The sequence below is a fragment of the Tribolium castaneum genome, chromosome 3 (assembly GCF_031307605.1).
Source record: "Tribolium castaneum strain GA2 chromosome 3, icTriCast1.1, whole genome shotgun sequence".
NCBI lineage: Eukaryota > Metazoa > Arthropoda > Insecta > Coleoptera > Tenebrionidae > Tribolium > Tribolium castaneum.
The window spans coordinates 16,073,399-16,091,339 of NC_087396.1; the positions used below are offsets into that span (position 1 = coordinate 16,073,399).

Genomic DNA, 17,941 nt, shown 5'->3' on the forward strand with positions numbered 1-17,941 from the left:
ACTTTTTGCAGCTCTCACGTCCATTCTTTAGTACGTAATAAATCCAAGCAGTACCCAACGGCAAAGCATCCATTGTATTGAAAATGTCGCCTAAATACATTAATAACGTTGCCAAATCCCTTTCTCTCCCAGTAAGATTTTTCGAAAATGAATTAAGTATTACGTAAGTACTTGTTATAGATCCCGATATCGAGTAAAATACACGAACTAACACTGTATTTATTGAGGTGGAGCAGAAACTCCCTTTCGATTTAATCATCTTTCTACCGGAAATTATCCCGGATTCAGTACAACAATGAGTGAGTTATGCTATTCAAGCCGTTTGATTTTATCGACTAATTATTGGGTCAAAGAACGTACAATTTAATCTAAAATTTCCCAGTGATGAATTTTTCCGAAACAATATAACTGTTCCAGAACCGCTGCACCACTATCTTCAACCCATCTAAAACCACACCACTCAAAACCCTTCCCTTATCACACACTCACCGAAAACCACACTCGCGTGATTAGAAACGCCGCACTTATAAACAAATATCGAGCGAGTAAGACACGACCGATGGAGTCTATCTGCGAGCCGGCTACACCTGAAGAGAGTTTACGCCTGATTTCAAGGCGAAGACCGAGTAGTGGGCAATACAAAAGAATCAATCAAGAAATGTCTCGGCGAAAAAAGCCACCATGACCCGATTTCGTGCGTACCCCAAGGAGCCGTTTCCGTCCCCGTGTTGTTCCATCGCTCTCCGGACGCAGTAATTTTTTTCCAATTAGTGGCCATTAGCGAAATAATTTCGCACGGAGTTAAAATGATGTGTTCAGTTTAGGTTTGCATTTCGTCGCATTTAAATCGTGCGCGGCCAAGTGAGAAAAGCCCTCGGACACGTAAATGTGGTAACAACATTTTCTTTGTTTCAAGATTCCTGATATTCCGGTCGAAACGCCGTGTTTAATTTTAATAGCAGGTATTTTGTAGCGTAACCGGGAATTAGAAAATCATCAAGCGGGATTATTACAAATATGAAGGCAGTCACGACCAGACTAAATGATAATAGCAATGGATGTCTTTGAAGGGAAAAATAAAAGCTCGAATAGGTGGTAATCGACAGGAATCAAAACGTAATTACCGTATTTGTAATAATTGCGCTTAAAATTTAATTTATGAACCAGGCTGAGCGAAATTAATGACGGACACAAGCACTTATCAAATCTTTTATGTTTTACATCCTTTATTTACAAGATATTTAATGGCTTTAGATCAAAACAAGTTAAAAATTTAGTTCAGTAAGTTAATGAGTTTGTGTGTGCTTAGAAAAACACAGTTTTGTACAAACTTTCTCCCTAAAATTTAATGCAAATGAATTTTATAGTCATTAATTTTAATTACTGGATTCGCTTTTTAAGAAACAGAACAACTTGATTTACACATTTTGTAAGTAGCTGATTCTTAATTAATTAAATAATTATAACGACCAATTAGTTAAAATAAACCCGGAGCTGAGAAGTCATTTATTTTCGGATTTACTCTTAATGAAAAATTAATTCCTATTTTCATTCATCCTAATTTTTTAATACAAAAATAAACGAAACTAAAGTTGAACAAAATCGGAGGCATATACAGGCTGCTCCACATTAGAAGTATCGGAAGTTTTGATAATAATAGTCATCTGAAAATTTATGTACAACCATAATCTTTTAGGTCCTTCTCTATGAAAATATTTTCAAGATGGAAGCACTTCCGGTTATACCAAAGGCCATTATCCTTATTTTAAACAAAAAGCTATATTTTTTAATGCGTTTTTGTATTACTAGAGTTATTATAAGGTACTTTTTATAAGTTTTCCCTATACCTAATTTAGCCGTTTACGAAACATTTATAGTTTTAATTTTTTTTGGATTTGCACCTTCCAGTTCAAAAATCGATAACTCTGCTATTTTTTTAAACTTTGAAAAAATTTTCAGCTCATTTAAAAAAGAAAGCTTAGGTCCTTCCTTTGGTGTTTTCAAATTTAAAAAAAAAACCAACCCCAAATTTTTAAAGTTAAGATTGCAGAACCTTAAGCATCCATAACTATTTTTTTTAATAAAATGCTACAAATTTTATTTCACTAAATGGTAGAGAATTTAATTCTGCATCGAACTGTATTATCATTTCCTGTACTTATGTTTAAAAATTTTCAAGTTACAATAACTTTTGTTGAGATTGAGAAATTCATTAGCCATATGTCTATTCTCATAGTGTGCCATGAAAATAAATAAAAAAATATGAAAAATTTAAGATTTTAAACCAACATTATGAATTTATTTTGTTTTTAGGGGATGGATATCACAATTTTGAACAGAGTTTATTGTTTAAGTTTAATCAGAAATATTTTTATGACAAACTATACAAAAATAGCTGTGGTGATGACAAAAAACCAAACATAACTTGAAAATTATCACACATAGATATAGGGAATAAATATAAATCGCTGCAGAACAAAATTCTCCTTCATCTAGTAAAATAAAAGTTGGGACATCCCATTAAAAAAAATAAAGTTATGGGTACTTAAAATTGTCCAAAGTTAACTTTAAAATTTTTGGGTTTATTAACTTCATTTCCAATTCTGAACACGTTGAAGAACAGATATGGGTGTTCTTTTTTAATTCTCCAAATATGATTTCGAAATCTCGAAAACTAAGCGAGTTACCGATTTTTTAAGTGACAGGTGCAAATCCAAAAATTTTCAAAAAATCCTAAATATTTCAAAAACGGTTACACTTAGGTATAGAAAAAGCTGATAAAAACTCCCTCAAAATAACTCAACTAATCCAAAAACGCAGTGAAAAACATAGCTTTCCATTTAAAATAAAAAAGTTAATAGCGACTTCCGGTATAACCGAAAGTGCTGGCATCTTGAAAATATTTTCATTGAGCAGAACTCAATGGACTATGACTGAGTACCAACTTTCAGATAAATATCTTTATTAGAACTTTCAATACTTCTAATGTGGGGTTTAGACGGAATACCTGTACACACCTACACGTCCCTTTACATTTTTAATGTTAGGCGATAGTTTCTTGAAACAAAACCAAAAACTTAAATACTCGTTGATGACAAATAAATTCCTTGAAACCTTTATGAATAAAAAATTAATTTGACGCAATCCATAAAAACAGAAACGAATGTGGCGGAGAAAACCAGTCGAATAGCCTTTATATTTACCAGACTTAACACCTTTAGACTTTTATTTGTACGTTCTTTAGTGATATAATAGACAAATATTTAACAACTCATTGATGTCCTGGGTACCTTACGACCTTGCCGGATCTCCAACAGCAGGATATTTTATATCTCCTAGTTGGAATAAATCTTTTTCTGCATGTCATTGACTTGAAACAAAGTAGTACAATTTATGACAAATCGCTAATGTCACGCTTCATTAAAACGCGATCAGTCATAATTTTTGCGTTGCTTTCCACCATCTGCGATAATATCTTTGAATCAAAGTTGAAATCTCTCGATATCTTGTTCCCTCGTTCAATTATATCATAATTGCGAACCGCATCTAAACAAAAAATAAATTCACCGACATTAAAATATTACAACGTGGTACTTAGCCTTTTCCAATTAAAGCCAACACTAGTACCAAGTCTAACGATCTCATAAAAACGAAATTCTTCCATAACTAGTTTTCTCGTTCGAATTTGAATCGATTTTTCTCCACGACTTGAACGTTCACCGCACCCAATGGTCAAATAAATAAGTGTGCACTTGTACCTTTACCATGTTACATGTGGTTCATTAGTGCGAACTGTGTGATAAATACATCGCTGGTACTTCGTTAAATGCCTACCGGTTGGTAATTTACTAGCAGTGGTGACAATTAGCGACGAAAATCCGCGTTTCGCGACGAAATTCTATGTTTCCAAAGCGCGAGCTATAACTCTCCTCATCTGGGAGAGAGTTTCAGGTATAAATAAGCGGATTTGACAAGGAATGTGCACACATAACTTTCAGCAAGTAGTCGGCATGTGCAAAGGTCACCCGACAGGTGGCACATGCAAAATAAGGTTCTTCACGGAAGGTAGGTCGAGATGTCACAAACAACAGATGTAGTGAAACATAGTTCACGAGAAGCTTTATTGACAATTTTTCAATAACAAGAGCAACGGTTTCCAATGTATTGTACGAAGGTTCATTAGCTACTTCCGTTCAGATACCACTATAACTCACTGTAATTAGTGAAGGAAAAATTCAAACAAATTATTAATTTGTTGCGTTGATTAATGAGGGCTTTGTTTTTATTCCACGATCATTATAATGAGGCTCATGGCATAAAAGCCTTATTATTATCATAACTAAACTAAAAACTAAAAAATTGGTTATTTCGAAACTTTCCTTTCATACACCTACGCTATAGAAAAAAATATTTTATGCAGATTGACCAGGTGGTGGTTCGAACTATTGCGCTAGTACTTGTAGTACTAGTCTACTCCGTAAATAATGCTATTCAATATTTTAGTAAAACGTAGTTCGACCTTTCTTTCCTGAAGGATAGTTGCAAAAGCTATAGTATCGCTTTCAGATATAATATATTTTTAAAAGCTTTTATTTAACTTGCTTTGTTGTCTGTATGTCTGTTTCATATTTTTGGAGCCAAATTTGAAAGGGTTCCAGTTGTCCCAATAATTTGAAATTTTGTATACTTACGTAATCTGCGTGACAATGCACTCCTATGTAGTTAAATACCTCCTAAAAGAGTTAAATGGAGTGTTGGAGTTTGTTGGATGTGTACATTGGGAAATATATTAATACCTAATCATTTTCATTAAGTTTCGTTACAAACAAATGTCGCTACTTTTTAAAATTCACAGAACAGAACACAGAGAACAGCTGTTTTCTATCACATACCACTAAACAAGTTTGCACAAATCAGCAAGATAATGGTGTTACAATAATATGACGAAACTAAATTTTAGAGAAAATACGTGTAAAATAAGTGAAGACTAAAAAGCAATAAATAAAGAAATTAAAATAATTGTTTATTTAGAAAAAAGCTTTTGTTTAAAAAATGCACTAAAAAGAAAAAAATTTGGTTTTTTTTTATCAGCGGAGAACATTTTTGATCACAAATTAAGATTTTAAAATTTATAAAAGCTTTGGGTACGGTCATAAGTCATAACAATACGGCATTACAGAATTATTTTTTTAAATTGAGCACTGTTCCCAAAGCTTTTATAAATTTTAAAATCCTAATTTGTAAGCACAAATATTCTCCTCTGATAAAAAACATTATTTTTTGCATTTTAGTGCATCTTTTAAATAAAAGCTTTTTTCTAAAAAATTTTTTTTTTTATTTCATGAAGAAATACCACTAATAAAGTAAACGCAAGACATAGTTTTAGCAGACAATATTCAAAAACTTTAAAAAATGAGTTTATCTAAGATTTTTTTTCAAAATTCGAAAATTTCAACTTACGACTGAAAAAGAAAGAAAAATTTTAAGCGTGGTAATGAATAGATTCAAAAGCATTTCACTAATAATAATACACAGTTCTGAACTTCTGGAATCGACAAACTACGAATAGTTTAACAGAATATGGAGACGAAAAGAATTAAATCGTCATAAATTCTGAATCCAGAATGAATTATTTTTACTAATGACCATTCACAAATCATCTTATTAATTGTCTGTACATACATACATAAATGTATGAGTAATGAACCAACTCTTCAGTAATTAACTGATGCAAAGATTATTGCAAATTGCTAGTTTGTATCTTTTCGAATCCGCATCACCCGACGAAATCTCCCTTGATATATTACCTCCATCTCCGTGAAAGTAAAATTCGTCGTAAACACATTAAATTTTTAATCCATTCATCATAAATAATTTATCAGAAAATGAATGTTTGCTTATGCGGGTCAGTTATTTGTCAAGATCTTATCCAGAAGGTTATTTACTCGGCAGGCTCACCTTGGCCTGACAGATCACCAGGTTTTTGTCTGAACCGTCGATTTTTCGTTTCCCGCAACTGCCGTTATGACATTTCGTATTTTATTTGCAATACACCTGCCGGAATAACCTACCGATGAGCCATTGTTACGTCGATCTTCTGACTCATGGACTCGAGATCTCAAATTATTTACAACGAGGAAGTCAAGTCGATCTCGCCAAGAATTTAATTCAAGCGGCGACCAGAGTCTAGACGCCTCGACGACGTCTCTTTTCGCCATATCGATCGGCAAATTTTTGATAAAAGTAATTAGCAGTAGATAAGTTAATTAACATCCCACACACCTCCGATAATGCTCGGTTTTCCTCCGTTTGGAAACGTTATCGGCCACTTTGCCGCGCTAATGCTTATCACCGGCAATAAATCGACAGGATTCGAACGTCTGCTGGCACTTTACAACACTCGAAAGGAAAAATCCGCCGCCTCCAGACGTGACACTATGCAAGGACAAAGACACAACTTTCAACAAATAATCGCACTTTGAGAAATGGCGATTCATGCAAATACAATTGGAATTGTTTCAGTCTCATCTGAATTTCAGCGGGGACTCTGTAAATTATAGCGGATGTATATAACAAGCGAACTAAATGGCTGTTGCGAGACAATGTCGAGCGTAGGCTTGCAAAGATCTTCGAGCTAATTGTGTTCACTCTGCAGTGTATTGAAACGGAAAAAGTTGTGACCACTCTTTGTTTCTGAATAAAGCAAAATTCCTGGCGAAAATTTATCAGTCTCATCTCGAAACTCAGCAATTTCGCTTCCATTTGTCCACTTATCAAGGCGCATCGCTAAATGGCCCTTTGTTCGGTATTGCTCGCAGGATTAGAATCTGACACTCTTATCTAGTAGCCGCAGGCTTACGTCCTGCTGCAACGGGATTTACTTAATTTACGAACTTTTTGTGGTTAACACAAATGTGTTTTTCGCCCCATCGATTCGCTCCAGGCACTTCCTATTTACACAAAATCGTAAACTTGTGCAGATAACTGCTCTATCAAAAATGCTTATCGCAATTTTAACTTTCAGTATCCTTGTACTACCACAATGGATCCCAACACGGTTTTGTTCCTTTTAATCACTCTGCGGTAACGCACCAAACTAAAGAAGAACAAATGTTATTAAAACGGTTCCAGATCAGCTTTCCCGGAACCCATCAAGAGAAAATTCCCGGAAAATTTTCGCTTTGGGACCGCCACCGCCTCCTACCAAGTGGAAGGTGGGTGGAATGAGGACGGTAAAGGCGAAAACATTTGGGATTATTACACCCATACCTACCCCGACCGAATTGCCAACCAAGCAAATGGGGACATCGCCTGCAACTCCTATCACAAATATTTGGAAGACATAGTGATGCTCAAAGACTTGGGAGTCCACTTCTACCGCTTCTCCCTGTCATGGTCCCGGATCCTTCCGGAGGGACATACCGGAAAAATCAACCAAGCTGGAGTGGACTATTACAAAAACGTGATCAGAGCACTAAAACAAAACGGCATCGAGCCCTATGTTACTCTGTACCATTGGGACCTCCCACAACCCCTTCAAGAAAAAGGTGGTTGGCCGAACACCGACCTCATGGTTGACCTTTTCGCCGATTATGCCCGACTGGCGTTCAGCCTCTTTGGCGACCAAGTCAAAAACTGGATGACTTTCAACGAAGCCAAACAAACGTGTCAACTGGGTTATGGGTACGGTGTTTTCGCACCTGGTGTCCAATCCAATGGGATTGACAGTTACAAGTGTGCCCATACTGTCATAAAAGCGCACGCTAAGGCGTACCACATCTACGATGAGGAGTTCAGAGCGAGCCAAAAAGGCCGAGTGTCGATGGTTGTTGACACCGACTGGTTTGAACCCGCCAGTGACAGTGACAGAGATAGGAAAGCGGCGGAACGAAAAATACAATTCAATGTGAGTTTTTCCGCGAATTGCCTATAACTTTTTGTTGGTTTTAGTTTGGGTGGTACGCAAACCCGATTTATCACCCCGATGGTAACTATCCCCAAGTCATGATTGACCGAGTTGCTAAAAGGAGCAAAAAGGAAGGGTTTGAAAAGTCCCGTCTTCCAGAATTCACACCGGAAGAAATTGATTACATTAAGGGAACTTTCGATTTCTTTTCTCTAAATACGTACACCGCAAATATGGTTAAATGGTCGGATGATTTTCCTATAGGATACGTGAGCTATGATGGTGACATAAGTGTTGTTACGTACCAAGACCCTTCGTGGAACAGTTCGGCCTCGAGTTGGCTCAAAGTCGTACCATGGGGTACCAGAAAGCTGATAAATTGGGTTGATAAAACTTACAATCACCCCGAAATTGTGATTACTGAAAATGGGTTTTCTGATGATGGGGAACTGGACGATGAGGGAAGAATTGTTTATTATCAGGAATATTTGAGTAACATTTTGGAAGCGATTCTGGAAGATGGAGTTAACGTTACAGGATATACAGCCTGGAGTTTGATGGATAATTTTGAATGGCTGGGCGGATACACGTAAGGTGTTAAATAATTGTGTGTTAAACTTTGCAAGGAAAATTTTTAGGGAGAAATTTGGACTGTATCAGGTTGATTTTGACGACGAAAATAGAACAAGAACTCCAAAAAAATCAGCTGATTTTTACAAGAAGGTTGTTGCAACAAGGTGTTTAGTAGACCAGTGTGAAAACTAATTTTTATGTTTGGACAATCGAAATAAATATTTAAAAAAGCAAATTTGCCTCCGTTTTCTTTCCTTATACTAGAATTATTTCACGAAAATCTTCTACAGATGATACATTTTTCCTCTAAAACATTTGGTCAAAATATTGCTTTTGTCATTCTTAAAAATGTAAAAAAACTAAATAATTTCTACCACATTTTTGATTATATTATAATACACGAAAAAATTTTATAAAAACGTGGATTTGACGTTTTTGCAAATAAAAAAAACATTTTTTCTTATCATGAGTGTCTTCTTGCCCTTGAATCTAAGTATAACTCTGCTTTTTATCTTATATAAACACAAGTTTGCTATTGTTCAACAAAAAAACAAAAGTCAAGCAGATATCTGAAGTGTCCACTTCTAAAATCATTTCGGGCTGGTTTTACCAACTTTGGTTAAATCAACAGTTAAAAACAACGTTTACTATGATTATAACAGTTGTTTTTGTTCTTCGACAGTGTCAAAATATGCGTTTTTTCTTCTGTGTAAAAAATTTTGACAAATGTTTGGCATTTCTTAATGGAAAACGTCAGACTATTTTTAATGGATTTAAAGCAATTTTAAGCCTTGTTGAGTCTAATTAGAAGAATAAATGTTGTATTCAACTCGTTTTCCTGTAAATCGGTTCATTTATTTCAGCTCGTGCATGGGAAACCACTCGTTTTCACTCGTGGTTTAATAATCCACTCGTGAAATAAAACGTCCGATCTACACTCAAACTCGTTAAAAAATAGTCTATTAAAAACAAAATTCATAAGACCCGTCTTAAAGTACGAATTCAGTTTGAAAAACATTAACTGCTTTGTACACTTTCTAAGAACAGTAATATGTTAGTTTTATTATTAACATAATATGGAAAAAAAGTTAGTTCTGTTTGAGATGTTTACCATCAGGTAACAATATATGTATATTGTTATTTTGCAAACATCTTGCTATTACTGTACTGATACATATTTGTATAATGATAAAAGTTTCACAATCCCTTTTTTCTTTTTCGCATTAAAGATAAACTTATATCAAATAAAAATGCAACTTACTAAACTGCTCAAGTCACTGGTTAATTTTATTTGAGACAAACAGGATATTTAGCATTGAAAATGCGTAATTCATGAATCCGTATTTTAACCTTTGACTACATAAAATCTATACCAAAATGCGACAACAAAAATGATTACCAGTTCCAAAAATTATCGTTCAATAAATGACAATACTTTTATTGTCTGCATTAACCAAAATCAATATAATAAATCATAAAAATTACAAACGTCCTAGATTAGGATTAACTGTAAAATAAATAATGTTGTAAACTATCCTCATGATCAAAGTTAAAGTTTCCATCGCCATGCACCCCACACATGCGAAAAATCTCCTTTTCCGACTTTGCGTTTTCGGCACTTTAATCAGGTAAATGAAAAAAAGATCTGCCCTTGTGTAAATCCCAGTAACAGTCTAGCTAAAACTCAATGGACCTTCCCTGATAATTTCAAATTTGGCGTCGCCACGTCCGCGTACCAGATCGAAGGTGGTTGGGATGCCGATGGCAAAGGTGTGAGCACATGGGACAGACTCACCCATAATACACCCGGAATGATACAAGATGGATCCAACGGAGATATCGCGTGCGACTCTTACCATAAATGGGAGCGAGATGTGGAAATGGTGAAGGAGACGGGAGTGGACTATTACCGGTTTTCGCTATCTTGGACGAGAATTTTCCCTCAGGGATACATCAATCTGGTTAACCAGCCCGGAGTCGATTATTACAATAATCTGATTAATAAATTAATCGAGAATGGGATCGAGCCGGTCATTACTTTGTACCACTGGGACTTGCCGCAAATGTTTAGCCCTTTGGGATCATGGGCGAGTCCTGTGATGGTCGACCTGTTCGGGAATTATGCCAGAAAAGCCTTCCAACTCTTTGGAGACCGGGTCAAGACTTGGATCACCTTCAACGAACCGAAAATTGTCTGCCAGGACTTTCACGACTTTTTGGGAAATGTCACAAGCCCATATCCCAAAGGGATCATCGAGTACTTGTGCACCCATAACTTGCTCAAAGCCCATGCCGAAGCGTACCATATTTACGACAAAGAGTTTCGACCAACCCAGAAGGGAAGAATCTCCATAACTCTCAATTTTGAATGGGCCGAGCCTGCCTCTGACAATATTGAAGATATCGAAGCAGCAGAGCAGAGACGACAATTTGAAGTAAACGTAATTTCTAGTTTCAGTATCGTAATTTTTGAAAATTGCAGTTTGGTCTTTATGCCAACCCAATTATAAATTTTGATTATCCCAAAATTGTTAAGGATCGAATTGCTGAACGAAGTAGGAAGGAAGGTTATCCCAAATCGCGACTGCCCGAATTTACTTTGGCCGAAAAACTCAAACTTAGAGGAACTTATGATTACTTGGGATTGAATCATTATAGTACTTGGTACGTCAAAGCAGTCGAAGATCAACCCATAGGCACTCCCAGTTATCCAGCTGATATGGGTACGGAGCGGTACCAAGACCCAACTTGGGAAGGATCTGGCGCTGACTGGAATAAAGTTGTCCCATGGGGTTTGCGGCACATTTTACAGTGGATTAAAAAAACCTACAGGAACCCTATTGTTTTAATTACGGAATGCGGATATCCTGACAGAACTGGTACCGTAGAGGATGAGCCAAGAATAGACTTTTTCAGAGTAAGTCTGAGTGTGTTTAGTGCGTTTGTGAGAGAAAAGTTTTAGAAATATCTAAATGCCACTCTTGAGGCAATTTACGAAGACGGTGCTAATGTTCAAGCATTCATGGCTTGGAGTTTAATGGATAATTTCGAATGGCAACAAGGCTATCAGTAAGAAAACAAAACAAAGTCAAGGTGTCTTAATTGCCTTTATTATTGCAGAATTAAATTCGGATTATACAGTGTGGATTTTAACGATCCTGACCGACCAAGGACGGCTAAAAAATCCGTAGCTTATCTGCGAAAAGTGGTAGAGACAAGGTCAATCGCCTAAATAATTCGCCCAAGTGACACTGTACTGCAATTTTTCAAATAAACTACCGCAATTTATTTGTTGTTTCATTTCCCACAATTGATAAACACAAAAAATGATAACAAGTCATTGACGTTCAGTTTGCAAAGTGCCACAAGTAGTGACAAATTTTTGTGACCTTTCCGGGTACAAAAATTTTTGAGATAATCTCGCAGCGTATCTCACGAGGAAACGATTAGTCTGTAAAATTAGTATTAATCAGCAATTAAAAGCGAGACGCCACTGATGTTGTCAAAAATCTTAATAATACTAATTCTACCATTGGCAAGGTAACAAGTTCCCGACTACCATAAACCCATAATAGATAAACCCAGCTATAGGTTATCAACAGCCAAATGGAAATTCCCCGACGATTTTAAATTCGGAGTTGCGACTTCGGCCTACCAGACAGAAGGTGGCTGGAATGCCGACGGCAGAGGTACCAGCATATGGGACGTGGCCGCCCATAATCGCTCGTTTCTGATCCGCGACCGCAGTAACGGCGACATAGCCTGTGATTCGTATAATAAATGGGAGGAGGACGTCCTCATGGTCAAAAATCTGGGAGTGCACTATTACCGATTCTCCTTGTCCTGGACGAGAATCCTGCCTGATGGGTACTCCTCCAAAGTTAACCCAGAGGGAGTGAAATATTACAACAAAATCATCGATAAACTAATCGAAAATCAGATAGAGCCGGTCGTCACTTTGTACCACTGGGACTTGCCACAAGCTTTCAGTGCTTTGGGTGGATGGACTAATCCTATTGTGATCCCACACTTTGCAAACTTTGCCCGAAAAGCCTTCCGTTTATTCGGGGATAGAGTCAAAATCTGGATTACGATAAACGAACCACGACTAATGTGCGATTTTTTCAAAGGATTAGTTGGTGACATAACCCCTGATTATCCTTTAGGAATCTCGGAATATTTGTGTGCCCACAATGTCCTAAAGGCACATGCGGCCGCTTATCATATTTACGATAAAGAATTCAGACCTATCCAGCACGGAAAAATCTCAATCACTTTGGACATGGTGTGGTCAGAACCGGCAAATGCCAGTGACCCTGAAGACGTACGAGCTGCAGAACAAAACGTGCAGTTCGATGTTAGTTAACCAATCATTTGTGGGAATTTTTTACGTCTTGGTTTTAGTTTGGTCTTTACGCTAACCCGATTTTTAACTACGATTACCCAAAAGTTGTTATTGAACGTGTGGCAAATCGAAGTAAAATAGAAAGGATCCCTAAATCAAGACTACCGAAATTCACAATGGCGGAAAAATTAAAAATTAGTGGGACTTATGATTTTTTAGGAATAAATCATTATATCACAATGTACACTAAAGCGACCAAAGAACCACCGGTGACTAAACCATCGTTCGATGTAGATTCAGGAGGAAAAAGGTTTTTTGATCCCAAGTGGGAAGGTTGTGCTGCTGATTGGATTAAAGTAAAATTAACGAAAGTTGGGTCAAATTTGTATTTGATTTTTTAGGTAGTACCGTGGGGCTACAGAAACAGTTTAAAATGGATTAAAAAGAATTACCGAAACCCGGAAATTATTATAACAGAAAATGGTTATGCTGACGGTGGCGACGTCATTAATGACGATGGGAGAATTAATTACTATCGAGTAAACAATTAACGATTTGAAAAATTAGACAAGTAAGACTTATTTTAGGAATACTTGAATGCCACTCTACAAGCAATTATAGAAGATGGTGTCAATGTCAAGAGTTACATTGCTTGGAGTTTGATGGACAATTATGAGTGGGGTTTTGGTTATACGTAAGTGAGAAGCCAATGTAACTATTTTACTTAGTTTGGAAATTCTAGGCTAAAATTTGGTTTATACCATGTCAATTTTAGTAATCCTAATCGGCCACGAACGCCCAAAAAGTCAGTCGAATTTTTCAAAAAAGTTGTCCGAACTCGAACTATTCCTTAATTATTTATTGTATATTATAATAAATTATTGTCGCATAATTCGTTCGTTAATTAGACGACCTTTCCCAGAAAAACAATAAAAGTATGTCACAATAAAAATATTATCACGTTATAATAAGCAGATTACCGTAATTTGCATAAACAAGAGAAGTAACTCAGTTGAAGCAAATCCACTAAACCTAATTGACATGTCTGAGAAATTTTTCCTCATTTTAGTTTTTCTAAGGTATCTAAAGTTGCATTTGCTCGACGTTAATTCTGACAAGGACTTGCAGTTTTTCCACCGCTATAGAATGGAAATTCCCTGCTGATTTCAAATTCGGAGTCGCCACGGCGGCCTACCAGATCGAAGGTGGCTGGAATGCCGATGGTAAAGGTACCAGCATATGGGACACTCTGGGGCATAACCGCTCCATCCTCGTAAAAGACCGCAGCAACGGTGACATAGCTTGCGATTCATACCACAAATGGGAGGAGGACGTCCAAATGGTCAAAAATCTGGGCGTTGACACTTATCGGTTTTCTGTAGCTTGGACTAGAATTCTACCAGAAGGTTACGCCACAAGGGTGAACCAGCCAGGAGTCGACTATTACAACAAACTGATTAATAAGTTGATCGAAAATGGGATTGAACCGGTCGTTACTTTGTACCATTGGGACTTGCCTCAAGTTTTCAGCCCTTTGGGGGGATGGACCAATCCAGTGGTTGTCCCACATTTTGCGAACTATGCCAGAAAGGCATTTGAATTGTTTGGGGATAGGGTCAAGACGTGGATTACGATAAATGAGCCGAGATTAATTTGCAACGAATACAAAGGGCTAGTTGGAGACATAACAGAGGATTTTCCTTTAGGGGTATCTGAGTATTTGTGTGCCAAGAACGTACTAAAAGCACACGCTGAAGCTTACCACATCTACGATAAAGAATTCAGAAAAACACAAAAAGGTTGAACTTCCCCTCAAAATTACTTTGATTAAAATAAATTTTCAGGCAAAATCTCGATAACTCTAGACATGACGTGGTCAGAACCCGCAACAAATAATCCTGAAGATGTCAAAGCAGCCGAACAAAACCGTCAGTTTGATGTTAGTTTAATTTCTTGAAAATTACCAATTGTCATTAATCAAATTCCAGTTTGGTATTTACACTAACCCGATTTTTAATTATGATTATCCAAAAATTGTCATTGACCGTGTGGCAAACCGAAGTCAAATGGAAAATTTTCCACAATCGAGACTCCCGCAACTTACCACCGCTGAAAAATTAAAAATTCGTGGTACTTACGACTTCTTGGGCATAAACCATTACATTACCTTGTATTCTAAAGCCGCTAACGAACCACCCTTTTCCAAACCATCGTTCAAAGCTGACGCTGGAGGTGAAAGGTTTCGGGACGAAAATTGGAAAGGTGGCGCGGCAAATTGGATTAAAGTATGCCAACGGTTTTACTGACTTTTTGTAAAATAAAATTTTAAAGCTTGTCCCTTGGGGTTTACGAAACCTTTTAAAATGGATTAAAGTAAACTACCGTAACCCGGAAATCATAATAACGGAAAATGGCACCGCTGACGATGGTTCAGATTTTTTAGAAGATGATGAAAGAATCGAATATTATCGAGTAAACAAATTTAAAAAACGAGATAAATCACTAATGATGGCTTCCAGGAATATCTCAATGCGACTCTACAAGCAATTATTCAGGATGGAGTCAATGTTAAAGGCTACATGGCGTGGAGTTTGATGGACAACTACGAGTGGACAAATGGATACACGTAAAAAAAAACAAAAATCAATTTCACCTAAGGACTATTTTTAGGCTGAGATTTGGCCTCTACCATGTGAACTTCACCGATTCCAACCGCACCCGAACACCGAAAAAATCCGTCAAGTTTTTCAAAAGCCTCACAAGTACCAAAACCATACCGTGAGTGATCAGCCGTGACCTTTGAACACATCTAAAATATCTATTTGTAAGGGATTAAGTTGTATTTACTTTAATAAAACCGTAAAACCGCTCCTCGTAAAATATTTTTTATCTCCTGCAGTATTTCGTTGGAATTAAATTCGATTACTTCAGATTTGAGTCTGACAAAATGATCCTTAAAGGTTTCACAATTTTGCTTGTATCTCTCCTAATCAGGTATTCACTTTTACCAAATTTTGATAAAATAAATTTCAAGTATTTTCCATAGTTTGACCCGAACTGCCCAATGGAAGTTCCCTGAGGACTTTAAGTTCGGAGTTGCAACTTCGGCCTATCAGATCGAGGGTGGATGGAACGAAGATGGGAAAAGTATAAGTGTCTGGGACCGAATCACCCATCAAACTCCGGCTTTTATCGTCGATCAGACTTCCGGGGACGTTGCCTGCGATTCGTACCACCAATGGGAACGCGATGTCGAAATGTTGGAGGAGTTGGGGGTCCACTACTACCGCTTTTCCCTTGCTTGGACTCGCATCCTGTCCGGGGCTTACACCAGCAAGGTAAACCCAGCCGGAGTCAAATATTACAACAATTTGATTAACAAACTCATCGAGAATGGTATTGAACCCGTGGTCACTCTGTACCACTGGGACATGCCCCAGAAAATTAGCACCTTGGGTGGGTTAACAAACGACGCGTGGGTCAAGTTCTACACACATTACGCACGAACGGCCTTTGAGTTGTTCGGAGATCGAGTCAAAATCTGGATCACTTTCAACGAACCGAACATAATCTGCCATTACTTTAATCGTGTTCTGGGCAGTGTTCAGCCAGCTTATCCCAACGGAGTCATCGAATATTTGTGCAGCTACAATCTACTTAAAGCCCACGCTGAGGCTTACCATATCTACGACCGGGAATTTCGACACAAACAAGGCGGAAAAGTCGGTATTACTCTTAATTTTGAATGGGCAGAACCTGCCACTGACAAACCGGAAGATGTTGAAGCGGCTGAAAGAAGACGACAGTTTGATGTTGGTCAGGTTTGACTCAAATTTTCGCTAATTTCAATTTTTCAGTTTGGGATTTTTGCTAATCCGATAATTAACTTCGATTATCCAAAAGTTGTGATTGACCGAGTTGCCAAACGAAGCGAGTTGGAAGAGTTTCCGGAGTCAAGATTACAAAAATTCACTTTTGCCGAAAAATTAAACGTGAAAGGGACTTATGACTTCCTGGGGTTGAACCATTACACCACTTGGTTGGTTTCAAACGGAGAAGAAGCGCCTTTAGACCAATCAGGTTTTTATATCGATACCAAAGTAAACAGGGTACAAGATGATAGTTGGAATACGACAGGAGCTGACGACAATCGGGTAAAAAAAATCAAAAATTAGACTTGATTAGCAAAGTCAGCTACAATTTTTAGGTGGTGCCATGGGGTTTGCGCAAAGCCTTAAACTGGATAAAAACAACCTATGGAAACCCTGACATTCTTATCACGGAGTGTGGTTATTCCGATAAAGTCGGTAATTTAGATGACGACCAACGTGTTAATTTTTACAGGGTACAATCATGCAGTAAAATAATTAGGTTTAATTACATGCAATTTCCAGGATTATCTAAATGCAACTCTTCAAGCAATTTTGGAAGATGGAGTGAATGTGAAAGCCTTCATGGCTTGGAGTTTGATGGATAATTTCGAATGGAATCAAGGATATTTGTAAGGAAAACTAGGATTTTTCACTTTTTGCAATAAAATTTTTAGAGTGAAATTCGGATTGTACCATGTTGACTTCAGCGATGCCAAAAGGCCAAGGACAATGAAGGATTCAGCAAAGTATTATCAAAAAATTATTGCCACGAGACGATTAGACCAAGTTGTGTAAACTGTAGCTCTCTTTCTGACAATAAAATTTAAACACAGCAAAATTTTTTCTGTGTATTTTTAATACTTTAACCCCTCATTTATACACTTTCAATAGTTTCGTATCCTTTACAACAAGATGTTTTCAATATTCTGAATAATGTTTCATCAAGATAAAAAAAATATTTGTCTTGACTTGACAACTTGACCACTTGACCTTACTTGATCACTAGTAAGTGATTTTGATGAAATTCGAGAATTATTGCAAATTTCTGGTACTTTATCACGTTTAGCCTGGAAGACAAAACAAGTTTTTTTTCAGCATTCACTCGTCTACCAACTTATCTGCAGTTATTATTAGATACATTCTTAGATAATTTGCAGAAATTGACCAATTCGTTATCGTTAAAAAAACGAATAAACATCAGTGACTTTGTGTGAGAATTTGTGAAAATTTATAAAAACGACGTTT

At 36.9% G+C, this 17,941-nt stretch overlaps 6 protein-coding genes across 10 annotated transcripts in view; 5 read left to right on the plus strand and 1 right to left on the minus strand.

Moving 5' to 3' along the window:
- Window positions 1-17,941, minus strand: part of esn (espinas) — a 165,270-nt gene that overhangs the window by 131,283 nt on the left and 16,046 nt on the right. The window contains exon 1 of one of the 2 annotated variants that reach the window (XM_015981825.2): window positions 361-577. The exons of the other annotated variant lie outside the window; for it this stretch is intronic. The gene's annotated coding sequence lies outside the window, so the exon portion shown is untranslated. Of the gene's footprint in view, window positions 1-360; window positions 578-17,941 lie in introns of those variants that run through there. 2 annotated transcript variants of the gene reach the window in all.
- LOC661165 (myrosinase 1) lies at window positions 815-8,714 on the plus strand. 2 transcript variants are annotated; one of them, XM_008197423.3, is made up of 5 exons: window positions 815-962; window positions 7,025-7,083; window positions 7,132-7,906; window positions 7,951-8,495; window positions 8,545-8,714. In XM_008197423.3, exons 2-5 carry the CDS (start codon window positions 7,043-7,045, stop codon window positions 8,669-8,671), a joined length of 1,488 nt encoding a protein of 495 aa, XP_008195645.1. In that variant the 5' UTR covers window positions 815-962; window positions 7,025-7,042; the 3' UTR covers window positions 8,672-8,714. The 2 variants fall into 2 exon arrangements, with proteins under 2 accessions (XP_008195645.1, XP_015837318.1); XM_015981832.2 differs by having other exon boundaries at window positions 841-891.
- On the plus strand, window positions 9,957-11,767 carry LOC661111 (myrosinase 1-like). The gene is made up of 5 exons (XM_967293.4): window positions 9,957-10,107; window positions 10,152-10,914; window positions 10,962-11,396; window positions 11,442-11,548; window positions 11,600-11,767. Exons 1-5 carry the CDS (start codon window positions 10,019-10,021, stop codon window positions 11,709-11,711), a joined length of 1,506 nt encoding a protein of 501 aa, XP_972386.3. The 5' UTR covers window positions 9,957-10,018; the 3' UTR covers window positions 11,712-11,767.
- Window positions 11,838-13,716, plus strand: LOC135265641 (myrosinase 1-like). 2 transcript variants are annotated; one of them, XM_064355534.1, is made up of 6 exons: window positions 11,838-12,019; window positions 12,065-12,836; window positions 12,884-13,180; window positions 13,226-13,363; window positions 13,412-13,518; window positions 13,567-13,716. In XM_064355534.1, exons 1-6 carry the CDS (start codon window positions 11,976-11,978, stop codon window positions 13,676-13,678), a joined length of 1,470 nt encoding a protein of 489 aa, XP_064211604.1. In that variant the 5' UTR covers window positions 11,838-11,975; the 3' UTR covers window positions 13,679-13,716. The 2 variants fall into 2 exon arrangements, with proteins under 2 accessions (XP_064211604.1, XP_064211605.1); XM_064355535.1 differs by having other exon boundaries at window positions 11,840-12,019; window positions 12,071-12,836.
- LOC661002 (myrosinase 1-like) lies at window positions 13,800-15,693 on the plus strand. Its single transcript, XM_015981574.2, has 7 exons — window positions 13,800-13,903; window positions 13,953-14,623; window positions 14,669-14,763; window positions 14,813-15,109; window positions 15,156-15,296; window positions 15,344-15,450; window positions 15,495-15,693. The coding sequence occupies exons 1-7, from the start codon at window positions 13,866-13,868 to the stop codon at window positions 15,604-15,606; spliced, it is 1,461 nt and encodes a 486-aa protein (XP_015837060.2). The 5' UTR covers window positions 13,800-13,865; the 3' UTR covers window positions 15,607-15,693.
- LOC660944 (myrosinase 1-like) lies at window positions 15,667-17,534 on the plus strand. Of its 2 annotated transcripts, none has more exons than XM_008197421.3 (6): window positions 15,667-15,818; window positions 15,859-16,636; window positions 16,682-16,978; window positions 17,032-17,169; window positions 17,219-17,325; window positions 17,371-17,534. In XM_008197421.3, the coding sequence occupies exons 1-6, from the start codon at window positions 15,772-15,774 to the stop codon at window positions 17,489-17,491; spliced, it is 1,488 nt and encodes a 495-aa protein (XP_008195643.1). In that variant the 5' UTR covers window positions 15,667-15,771; the 3' UTR covers window positions 17,492-17,534. The 2 variants fall into 2 exon arrangements, with proteins under 2 accessions (XP_008195643.1, XP_972231.1); XM_967138.5 differs by having other exon boundaries at window positions 15,684-15,818; window positions 15,871-16,636.